The 12,891-nt window shown below is 42.1% G+C and overlaps 1 protein-coding gene across 1 annotated transcript; it reads right to left on the minus strand.

The window, feature by feature from the left end:
• Positions 1-7,872: 7,872 nt before the first annotated feature.
• LOC134537264 (uncharacterized) lies at positions 7,873-12,145 on the minus strand. Its single transcript, XM_063377535.1, has 3 exons — positions 12,093-12,145; positions 9,205-10,017; positions 7,873-7,963 (listed from the first exon to the last, which is right to left on the minus strand). Exons 1-3 carry the CDS (start codon positions 12,143-12,145, stop codon positions 7,873-7,875), a joined length of 957 nt encoding a protein of 318 aa, XP_063233605.1.
• Between the last annotated feature and the right edge of the window lie 746 nt (positions 12,146-12,891).

Raw genomic sequence — 12,891 nt, forward strand, 5'->3', positions numbered from 1 at the left:
AGTTTGAATTCGAGTGAAGAAATTAGTAGTAGAGCCAGTACGACTCCTAGCTTACAATATTGTAAGGAATATTGTACCGTGTGCGGCGGGCTTTAGCCGCGTCAACTGTTACCCTGAAGATGAAAGGTGCAATTTAAACCGAAGCGTAGGCGAACTCTTCACCTCCAAGAACACCGTCGCCAGAACCCCTCAAGCCAAGCGAAGTCGAGACAGCGGCCACGAAGAAAGCCTGCGATCCTTATTAAAACATGTCGAAGTTCTGCGCAAGGAAAGGTTTCGGAGCTACTATATAAATTTCGCAGTGTCCCTGAAACTCTTGGAATCTCGTATAGCTGAACGTTATTTAAGGGGTTGAGAAAGGAGTGTCAGGGGAGAGAAGGTGGCCCAGCTCGCGTGAAACATGCCATAACGCAGACGCGGGCGCCCCCGATACTGGGTCACGACGCCGAGGGAGACGCTATCTAACTCACCGCCCCACACCCCACACACACCCATACATAGTGACGGCCGAAAGTCTGGCGGGAACGCGAACGCTCGTGACGGACCCGCAGAGACACAATCAGCAGGCCAAATATGTAGTGCCGACCCACCACGGCACTTGTTGCCAACCAACTCTTCTGCCAGTGCTGCCAAATGTTACGGATTTTCCGTAATCATTACTGATGTAGATGTCGAGTTACGGTATCATGGATTTTTTTGACGTGACGTCTAATGAATCGATGTACGCCGGCTGCACGCACTAAAAAATGTCCCGTTACGCACATTGTCCCGTTACGCTCATTGTTCCGTTACGCTGTGTTCCGTTACGCTGTCGGTGAGTGCAGTAATAATAGGTTATGTTACAATTTACTAAAAAATTATGGTGATTCATATAATTGATGATAGATATTTGATTACAGTTTATTTATATGAAAACTTGTTCAGAATTATATTTAAACTTTATAGCTAAACGTGAACTGTTTCGTCGACTGTTTATAAAGTGAAGTGAAAAGTTAATGTGGTTTTCATTGCTTATTACAACTACAATTTCTGCAATAAATATTAATTATTCTTGTATTTAAAAAATCTGATTGCTAGTATAATTTCAAGTATTTATTCTTTTATTATTAAAATAAAAATGATTCAATTTTATTCATAAAGTATGCAATCATTTCATCAATGTTTTGTTATGACGTTGTCACGTTAAACTATCGTCCGTAAACCGACTTTACAGACAACCAATTTTTTTTTTTTACGGAATCAGAAAAAACTTTCTTCACATTAAGATTTCGCTCAATTAGCTCATGTAATAAGAATGTAAACGTGGCGGCCACATTAAGCACTACGTGTTCAACATATGTTGTGCGGTAAAGCACTCACAGAAAAAAATTAAATTGTACAGTCTCGTGATTTTACGCTGAGTCCAGCCGAAGCAAGGAGAAGAATAGTTCAAAGGACGCTACTGCCGCCAATCCACAAAAAGGGCGTGTTTACACAATCATATAAACACATTATTGATAATAAATTTGAATATGAAGTCTAGATTCGAATAAGTTAGTTAGAACTGGACATTAATTTATTTAGATATCTTTTTCGCAATGTGAGTCTAAAACGAAAACTTGCTTTGCTAAAAATATTTTATCTGGCCTTATAAGCCGCGAGCTAGTTCATTGTAAAAAAAAAATCGCTGTCGGCTTAGCTTGCATGCGTACAAGATTTCAAAGTAAACATTTATTTTGGAACATTCTATAAACTATACCGAGAGCTGAGATGTTTGCACATCAAAAATCCGCGCGCAAAGGAGATTTTTTTTCCCGATCTGATACGTATTCCTTTCCCCTACTTCCCCTCCCGTCCCGCCTGACCCTCGGTCCTCTCCAAACCGCTGACGGCTCGAAGGACTTTTCGCCCGCACTATACACGCTCTCGCCCCCGCAGCACGGCGCCGAGCGCTCGACGGGGCCAAGGAGGTTGGAGACGGCAGACACATGTATACAACCTCCTCGGTGGCGGCGTGTTATCTCCCATCTCGATGTCTCCAGCGCGCCTGCAGGAACCTGTAGAACCCTCGAAGGACGGCAAGGTCTCCCTTTATCGCGTCGCTACCCGCGCGAAGCCGGTATTTTTAGGGTGACCCCGGACAAGAAGATCGGCATCAGGATCCACGACAGATACCGTCTATCCCACATGTACGGGAAGATATTTTGAAATAAACACTTTTAAAAAAAAAATTCATGTAACTTCATATAATTGAACGCGAACGTGTGTGCAGAGCTTCGAAGAAGAAGAAAAATACACGATTTAAAAACATCTCAAGACATCCGAGTGGGGTCTGTTTACGCAAAAAGGCATTTAACAAGACACCAAGGGTGAAAGAGTAGATCTGTTTTTGTATTTCGTTTTTAAAATCTATTTTTAGGAGAGTGAAAAGGTCTAACACGCGTTTTTTTTTTTTCAAAAATTATTAGGCATTAAAAACCCAGGACAGTTTCTTGAAAGCACTTAAGGGACTTTCATTACACCTTTATCTTAATCTCTCCATCATACAGTATTGTGGCTACCGCTAAAATCACATAGTCTATGCACGATGAGTAGACTGCGCGCCAGTCCACAGCCTTGCACTTAGAGGCGATACCGCGCAAGAAGCACCAGCGAGCGTCGCACTTATCATCTCACATCACCAACACAAATACACCCCAGACTAGGCGGGCTTCTGAACATCCTGTCTAGTTGGCAGCATATCAACAACATTTTTGCCAAAAAAAAATTATTTTATGAACATTGGGATAACGTTTGGTGAAAAAAAAATTACCTACTTATGTTTGTGGCAATTTGACAGTTTTAACGTGATCGACAAATGCGTACATGTTTATTAGGTCTATGGTGATGTTAAGTTTTTCACCTGGCGGAGGGGTATTTAAAGTAAGTTTAAATCAGGGCTTCCAATAAATATATCATTGGCACAGTTTTGTCTACATTGACAAAGATATCGTTTGAGCTCAAAAACTAATAGCTGAGAGTGATTTCTTGACGTGATATTTTGAAGAGTTTGCAGTAGATCAGTCGTTAATTGGTTCAGTATTGTGTTCGGTGTAGCAGATAAGGTTGTAACAGTACACAAAAAAAGTCAACTATAAAGATGATTGCCCTGATTGGACGACCATTTCTTCATTGCGAAGCTACGTGGTCATTGGATATTTGATTGTGTAAAGTTTCATAATTATTTTTTAAGTCTGGTTTGGTTTATTTATGTAAAGAAACTCCGTAGGAGAAATATTTTTTTATTTCACCGGGATGATGATTCACATATGTAATTTTAGGTATCCACTTAACATAATAGGTAAATGTGTTTAAAACGTTTGACGGCAGGTATGCCATGTTGCAGTAATATGCTGTGTTTATGATATGTATGATTTTATTTATCACGAACACACACCCTTCCTTTTGTAGTTATTTAAACGAATTCATGGCGCAAATGGTTCGTGATACAGGTTTCCGCTGAATCAATTATTTATTTGGGACCCATTGGTAGAAATACGTTGTTAGCTTCGAAAGTTTTCCTTCTTATTTGATGTTTAAAAAGAATACTGATACTAAAATACTGTATCTCTAAAAAAAAACTGTCAAAATTTCTGACGAATGGTTGTCAAGTTAAATTATTTGGAAAAACAAAGTTTATACGTAATTCAATGGAATAATTTTTGTGGAATGATTCTGTCACAAACGACACTCGTCTGTGGTATGCACTACGTTTTCTTAACCTAAAGATTAGCTGTGGGTTACGACTGGTAGCCTTTCCTTGAGGTGGTTATTGGAATTTATTTCGAGAGGAAATTAATTAGAAAAAATAAAATAAAATAAGGATTTTTGCATTGCAAATTTAAGTAAACAATAAAGGGTCGGAGAGTTTATTTCCAACATGACATCACTAGTTTTGTGGTTTGTGATTCATATATCTCCCCTATTTACTCTCTCTCTCTCTCCCCCCCCCCCCCCTTCCCAAAGGTGCTGGTCTTTGTCTTTTCCATCCATGTAATATTATACTTTTCCTAGAATGTTTCTTTCTATTAATAGATTATTTCAATAACGTGTAATAACTGCTATGAATCACGCCTAAACGAATTCACAACCTTTATTGGCGAACAATAACTCGGTGGATTCCATCTCCAATTGTTTTCAGCTGCCCTTTTCAATTTAGCTCTCGCAACGTTTCATCCGAACGTAACAGACAGCAACAGGGCAATAACTCCGCGATAAAATTCAACCGTTCCGGAAAGAAAATGTTTCAATTCGCGTCGAGCAGCGAGAGGGGCATAACAAACAACACAGGGAACTCGGAATGAACTATCATTTAATCCGTTTGTGCCTTTATCACGTGCCGTGACCAGGGGCGATTCAACGCGGGCGCGATCGCAATCGCCAAATTGGTGTGTTTCGGTTACAAGCGATGAAGTTTCGGCTACAAGCGATGAAGTTTCGGCTATCTTGGATTGATGTTCGTGTCGTTGCGTACGTCAGGATGCAGCGCACAGCCTTCGTCCCCAATTTGCTGCAGACGTATCACTGCGGGCGTAATCTCTCAGCGTTTCGTTTCGCCTCTAGGCTGTTGCAGGGAAGCGAGAGATAAAGCTTCCATTTTGATTTCTACAATCGACACCAGAAATTTGCTTTATAACTAATTTATTACGTTGTATTTCTCCCACCTTTCCACATTTTTGGGTAGGGGTATTATTTTTTTTTTCACCGCTGCAAATCAGTCTTTCAGTTTCGGAGTTTAACGATTATACTTTCCTTCAAACAAGTATAGCAAAATGTTTGACAAAACGTGTGAATAAATGCATTAAAATCAATTTTGTTTTCCATCTTAATGACACAGTAAAATGTTACTGTTAAAATGTCAGTTTAATTTGTGTACTGTATATAGTCTTTTCACCAATTTCAATGTTTTGAATATGACAGTTATAAAATACTACCGTTTTATTTATAACTTATTTTTGTTTGCGTCCAATAGCGGTTTTAAGTATCATAATTTATTTAACAGATAAAATATCAAAACATTAAATTTTGGTAGCTAATGATCTAAATGCAAATGATGTAACCACATGCATAAATACATACATGCTCAATGCCCGGCAGCGCAATTATATCTAATTCTCCATTTCTATCTACATATATCTCTCTATTTCTCTTTCTCTAGCTTTCTATATCTGTAGGGAGCTCTATATTTCTCTCGCTCCTCTATATACTAATATATATATATATATATATATATATATATGCCACTCTAAAGCAATGAAATCATTAAAAATCTATGTTTTTACCAATCTTTATTTTTATATATCGTTTCACCAGTCACATGTGTAATATAAATGTATAAAAACACGCGCGTATTCAAGTGTATAAAAACACGCGCGTATTCGAATGCAACGTTGTGTCAAAATTTCAAAGCAATCGGTGATTAATTTTCGAAGATTTAAGATTTTGAACGAACGAACGAACATTTACATTTATATTTATACACTAGCAGAACCCGGCCGGCGTTTTCTTGCCGTGGTTTATTTATTCACCTCTATAGGTATATCTAAAATGGATGGTTTGTATACAATCTAATATCTATAAAGCGTTTGAAATGGTATTTATTTTAAACTCAATCACCAAATACTTATCACAGTCACAATCACTATTTCTTGTTATTGAGGATTAAGGACAGTAAAAATCACAATAAACCAATTTTCGTGGAGATCGGTTATACGGTGTAGAAGTTGATGCACTGCAGCACCATCAAGTGGCGACTTATAGCAAAATGGATATCGCGAAAATATTGTCCGTGTTCAAATATCTGTGTATACCAATTTTCATGGTGATCGGTTGAATGGTTTAGAAGTTGATGTGCTGCATCGCCATACAGCGGCGTTTTACAAAAAAAAAATTAATAGCATAAAAACCTTCTCCATGAAAAAAAAAACACATGGCGATCGGTAAAACGGAGTCTGAGTGTATCGAAATCATACATAAATAATATAATAATTATGTAGATAGATAATGTTGAATCATTTCAATTAATTTAAGTTTTTTTTGCTGAAAGTATTTACAGACTGATTTCAGTCGTTTGCACAAAGACAAATATGTAAACATATACTTAGTGTTAAAATATGTGTTTTAAAATGTTTCCTGTTAATATTTTACTAATGCCATAGAAGCATAACTTTAACATGATCGGAATATTTTTAGTATTAACAATTTAGTGAATTTTAACAAGATGGACAAAATTTAAATAAAATTTCGCGTAGAAAAAAATCAGGTCCAAAGCCAAGATTTAGGATTTTTCCAAGTCTTTTTCTCTTTTATCGGAGCCGTTTTTAATAGTTTGTAATTTTGCTGTTGTTTCGTGCTGCTTTCTGCACGTGATGGTGGCAAAGCAACGTTTACGATTCAAGCAGCGAATTCTAGCGGCGGGCGCAGAAAGTACGTGTGTGATTCGCGTCCAGAAATGTTCTTACTTGAAAAGCGAATATTTTGTTTATCAGTGTATTTATGACAAACGTCAAGATTTTTAAGATTTCTACGTTATATCTCGTGTCCGAGTTTCGTATTAGTTCATTTGCAACGTGAACAACGTGAGAACACGTGAATTTGCTCGTAACAGAGGTTAAATGTTTACACATCACATTCGAGTACTGGACGATCGGTTACTTTGTGTTTTTTGACGTAACAAACGTCTAATAAATCGATGAACGTCGGCTGCACGAACGAAAAAGTGTCCCGTAACGCACATTGTCCCGTTATGCTGTGTCCCGTTACGCTCATTGTACGCTTACGCCGCATCCATCTCTCTTCCACTCGATTGGAACAACCATCGATTTGACTTTTTCGAGGCACATTAAACTTGAAACACTCCCATTCGTTTCCTACTTTTCGTATCATCGTCCTATCCTTAACAGAATAACACAGATTGGAAGAAGTTAAATAGCAAACATGTATAAAATTTATAGTTATAATAATCTCTTCGTTAAAGTAATAAACATATTTGAATTAATGAGTGCAAATAAAAGTAAATTTATCAATTAAATTGTGGATTTCATTTCACTCCTTCTTTGTATCCATACAAAATAGTGATAATTCAATAAAAATGATTCAATTTTATTCATAAAAGTATGCAATCATTTCATCAATGTTTTGTTATGACGTTGTCACGTTAAACTATCGTCCGTAAACCGACTTTACAGACAATCGAATTTTGAGTCGTTGATTATTCGCGTGGTTTGTGAACACGGTTTAACTGTGAGTCCTCGGAGGGTTGCTTCCGCTGGTTCTTGGCGAGTTGAACAGAGCGTGACGCGTCGCAACGCCTCGCGACTTCACGCCGTGCATCCCGGTGGGGCAGTTCCTTGTCCTTTTTGTGTCCGGCGCCTCCGCTCTTGGAACCTGGGGACGGGGATTGGAATACACGTACTCTCCATCCTCCCGCTCCCCTTTCCAATCCTTCTGCCGCGCACGCGTCATTTCCACAGGCTTGCAGGTTCGCCAAACGGAACGAGAGCGGGGAAGCCTACGATGTACATTCTGTATTGCACAGACCCGAACAAGCCCGAATATCTACCTTCGGCCAAACGTCGGCATCAAAATCATTTGACAGTATTTTTTAATGTAGCCATACCTACTAACCTAACATAACCAACCATCCACAATTTTGTAAAGCAATAAACAAAAAAAAACTGATGAAGTTGGCCGAAGGTAGATATTCGGGCTTGTTCGGGTCTGTGCAATACAGAATGTACATCATAGGCTCTTCACGAGAGCGCTGGCCCGTTGTAGGGTTTCTTCTTCGCGGTGTTGGAGGGTTCGAGGGTGGATTGTGGGGGGGTTGGGGGGATAGAAAGGGTTGTTCCAGTGTCATGAAGTATCTCCCCAGGGCAGACTCTCCCCCTTCCCTCCCTCGTACCCCCAACCATTCCTCAGGGGCCGCAAGGGATACTTTTGTTTCCTGCGAGTGCCCGCACGACAAAGCGTCCATATGCAAATTGCCACGAGTCCCCCCTCCCTCCTTTCCCCCTCCACAACCCGCAATTCCCAACACACGACCCCTTTACCCACCTCCTACATCTTTCTTTACCATAGGCACGTGCTTCAGATATCGATCCTGGCCCGACGACATGATGCGTCGTCTAGACGCCCTTCTGTGCCCTAGCTCCAGGACGACACGTCATGTCCGCTTGGGTAAACAAAGGGGGGAAAAAAACACATACTGCAGCTCTCCTCTTTTTTGGTTTTGTTATGAGGAATTATGTCACTCGTGTCTCGGACTGAGCCAGCACATATATCCTTCTAAATAACTCCCCACAGTTGAAATAAATACGAGCTGTTTTAAATTAAACGGATCAAATGCTCTCGGCATCTAGTGAACACTTGCGCACTAAAAAATATTGGTAGTTTAGCTTATATATACTTTTTGTTCCTTACTGATATTGTAATAATGCTGTTTTTGAACCGGAACCTGCGTTAAAAAAAATCAGATGTAGAATTGTTGTTTTCCAGTCAAAATACTACAAAATGGCGTTTAATAAAAGCATAAATTAAGACTACTCATGCTAAATATTTAGATAATTTAAAAATACTCTTTGTTTGATAAAGACGTGGACATGGTAAACATGGCGAGTTAATTATGTGCTGGCAGCTGTAAATTTACTTTGTTGTATGAAAAGCATTTTACTTGCTGAACTCAAAAACGTAAACACAGAAAACAGTTTTATGAAACGTTAGCAAGTTGATAATATTAATATATATATATATATGCAGACAAATATGTTTAATAATTAGTAAAAAAAATTGAATCTAAAATAATAAATAGATAAATGAGTTGCATCCGAAGAAAAATTTTTTTAGTTTACGCTTTATTACATTATAGGCATTTTAGGCGTTAGAATATAAAAAAAAAATCAATTTTAAACAGTTAAAAATATTTAAGTTAAACATGTGTACAGTGTATTTTCATTTAAAATTTACCTGGCACAAATTTCAATTATGTAAAAGGCAAAGTAAGGCCTCCTCTGATAACAAATGCGCAAGCTGTGAAACAAATGAGCGACACACGAAAATTATGTTTCATGTAGGCCTATAGGTAAAGTGCATTCCTGCTAGTCTGGACGTTATTAAATAGCGACATAAATGCCAACTAGTGCTCAAGAGAAAACAGCTGGAACATGTGCTGTAAGAGGCGGGACTCACCAGATTACGGCGGCGGCGGCGTGGTGCGGCGCGGAGAGCGCGGGCAGCGACGGCGCCGGGGGCGGCTCGCCGAAGCGCCGGCCGCTGCCGCAGCACAGCGACACGGTGGAGCCCGGGTCGCAGCCGCCCCCGGCGCCGCCGCCCGCCTCGCAGCTGCTCATGCTGCTGCAGCGGGGCAGCTGCGCGGCCGGCGGCGGCGTGGACACGTGTCGGCCGCCGCTCGCGCCCACGTACTCCACCGGGCTGGAGGCGGCGGCGGCTTGGGGCGGCGGCGGCGGCGCGCGCGGGCAGGAGGTGGGCGTGGTGGGGGCGGGCGGGCCCGGGTAGTGGCTGGGCGAGGGGCAGCAGCGGCGGTGCGCGCGGCTGGGAGACGGCGCGGGCCCATGGTGCGCGTGGTGGTAGGCGGCGGCGGGCCGGTGCGGCGCGCGCGCGTGCGCGTGGAGCAGGTAGTGCGGGTGGTACTGGTGGCCGTGGTACGGGAGCCGGTAGTGGTGGTGGTAGCCGAGGTCTCGCCGCATGTACGGGTCGCCGGGCCCGCCGGGGGTCGCCGCCGCCGGCGCCTGGCGGTAGCGGTCCGCGTACCGGTCGGCCGGGGCCGGCGCCGGGGGCGGCAGGTAGCGCTCGCCCGGCGCCGGGGGCGGGATGTAGCGCTCGCCGGGCGCCGGGGGCGGGATGTAGCGGTCTCCGAGGGCGTGGGCGGGGGACGGGGGCGGCAGGTACTGGTGGGCGTGGTGCAGCAGGAACCGCTCCCGCCGCCCGTAGTCCTCATCAGGAGCTGTCATCCTGCTGCCCCAAGGCCCGCTGTCAGGACATCTGCAACAGCAAGCCGGCCCCTGACTCAGTCCTGCCGTACAACATGCATTACGCTTGAAGTCCGGTCTGTTGAGATAGTCCGTGTCAAGTTCGAACAAGTTGTGACATGTCAGTCGGCTTCCAGAGCCGGTTAGAGTGAGGTCGTGTTTACCGTGTCTGTCGCAGAACTTCCGTGGATTCGTCTGGCCTCAAGAGTAGAATTCAAAGTAATAGGTGTTATCGACTAATGTTTCCTTTACCATTGGTTTATTTCTTAGCGAGGACATTTATATCCTTCTTAATTGGCACTAAATGATTCGCTTACTTCTCTCCTAGCTGGGCATCGTTGCGTCGCGGTCTTGGAGGGGCGTGTCCGAATAACGGCGGTCCAATCATGAACGCAGTGCGAGAGTGTGAAGGTTTGCGCGTAAATGATTGCACGACATTTCGGTATCTCTAATAAAGGTTTCCAACAAAGCGTTAAAATTAAGAGTTCTTTAATTAATTTTTTTTTTTTTTGCGAAACGTAGACCAGAAAAATGCGCTGTGATAAAAGGAAAAGGTTTCTTTTACGCAATTCCCGACATCGCGAGGGCTACGACGGAACAGCTGAAGGCATTCCAGGAATGCTTCCAATTATGGAATCAACATTGTGATGAGTGCCCTTCGCTAGCCAAGTAGAGTATTTTGAAGGAGATTAGTTTAAATTTGATGTGAGCATATTACTTTGTTCGTAATGAAGTTTTTCACGGCATTTCTTTATCACACCTCGTACAACTTTTCTCTGATAGCATAACATACCTTAAATAAATACTTGTTTATTTAATTCTCCCCATAACATTATGCAACTAAAATACAATTAACCATATACCTATATGGTGGCTGAATAATTGATAGGCTATCTATCAAGTTTTATTTATAATCAGTGATACTTTTATAGGATGATAATTTCTACTCTTTAGCTAAACTAGCACTTCTACACGCTCTTGCGTATACATAAATACACAACTCATGGTTTAAAAAAAAACACTTGAGAAGTAACAGTTGTGTTCGATTTCGTTGCCTCGATCACTTGAAAATTTCACTTTAAAAAATAGCAATATTGGATTGTATTTTTGAAGTAGGGTAATAGGTAGGTATGTGTTATGCTCATGACGTGTGGGATAGTTATGAGCTACAAAATTATTCTCCCTTTCACACTTAGCCTACTAGTTATTGCAACTCTAGTGTACAATAATTTATTAATATCATATAATCTTAAATTTCAAAAGTTCTTTTCAGAGGGTCGGCTGGCTTTCTGACCGTGTTTTTGAAGAGGGGAAATCTCTCCGTTAATGGATTTCCTGCTGATCAGGACACCTTTGAATTCTCGCCAGGTGTTTTCTTTCTGGATGACAGCGCAAAACTCTCAAGCCACGCGGCCCGCCCTTGCGAATCCTACAGTTTGCACCCCTGCGTTAATCCATTGGTTCTGTTTTCCGAGATCTGACAAATATCAGAGAAAATACACTGTTAAAATTTTTCCCGTTTAAAATTCCGAATAACGCTGGTTAACTATTATCCAGGGATCTTCATAAATTTACAGCTAACTTGGTAAAATTACGGACATTGATTTAACTTAGGCCTACTTTGAATATGAATCCACAAAAAAATATTCTTGGTATTTTAACAAAATTATTTAAAAAAAAAAACTGGTTATGCCTACAGTTAAGAACATTCTTCTTTCGGCCACCTTTGTTTCGGACGTTAACTCGGAAGTCGAAAAAACGGAGTAGATTCTACGAAGATTTCAAAATTATTTGAAACAACGAAAAAACTCTTAGTTTTTTTTTTTTTTTTTTGCGGTGAATTCATCGTTGAAGAGTCCGTAAATTCTCTGTAAATATTTAACAAGTGTGTGGTGGGTACGTCCGATCGCGCGGGAGGCGGAGATAAAATGAGAGTTTCTCCCATCCGTTCCCAGCATCATCCCCTTCGGGGGTCCTACGGTCCTCCAGGGGGACATACATGTGCATTATACCCCCGACGGGTCTTCCTCTCTCCCCCCCTCTCTCTCTCTCTCTCTCTCTCTCCCTCTCAACCTAGGGGTCGTTAACCCGGGAGGGGAGGGGTGGGGGGAGTAGGGGGCGCAGAAGGTCCGAGCCCGCATCGCGCCTCTTTCCCGGCCTGTGCGGGCGTGGCACGCGTGGATGGACGCGGAAGGGGGGGGGGGGGGGGGCGTGTATCGAGTGAGCCGTCCTACGCCATAAATCAGGGCCTGCGGCACGGGGCGAAGGGCTGACGGGGGGCGCCCAGATACCGACCCTCTATGCTCTCGCCGAGCCTCTGTCCGCGTGTGTGTGCTCGCCTACCATCTCCAACCCTCCCCTCCAACCTCTTGTCAGGCCCACCTGTTCGCCGGCAACACGCGCCCCCTTTATCCTAGCACCTTTCCCTGCTTCGGCCGCGCCCCGCCCTTCCGGGGTCGATAACGCACCAGCAGAATTTTTTTTTTTTAACTTTTCGAGATAACACTTAGCATTTCTTACGGAAATCGGCGCGTGAACACACACACACACACACACACACACACACACCTATACACACAACACACACACACACGCTCATACACACACATACACACACATATATATATATATAATTGACACATTATTTTATATTTTAGTTTATATTTCATTCAAGCATAAATTTTTTAAACAATGAAAAAAACACTCGAATATTAAACTTATTTACTTAACTTTTCTGTTGAATCATGCTTACTAATGTGCGCAGTTGATAACCGGAAAGCTATTCAGGGAACGGTTTACAAATTAACTTTTTTAAGTATTGGAGGTACTGGGACAACACAAAACATAAAAAAAAATGTCCAGGGGAAGAATCCGGGTAAGAATCAGC

This window comes from Bacillus rossius, chromosome 12, assembly GCF_032445375.1.
Source record: "Bacillus rossius redtenbacheri isolate Brsri chromosome 12, Brsri_v3, whole genome shotgun sequence".
In the NCBI taxonomy this organism is placed as follows: domain Eukaryota; kingdom Metazoa; phylum Arthropoda; class Insecta; order Phasmatodea; family Bacillidae; genus Bacillus; species Bacillus rossius.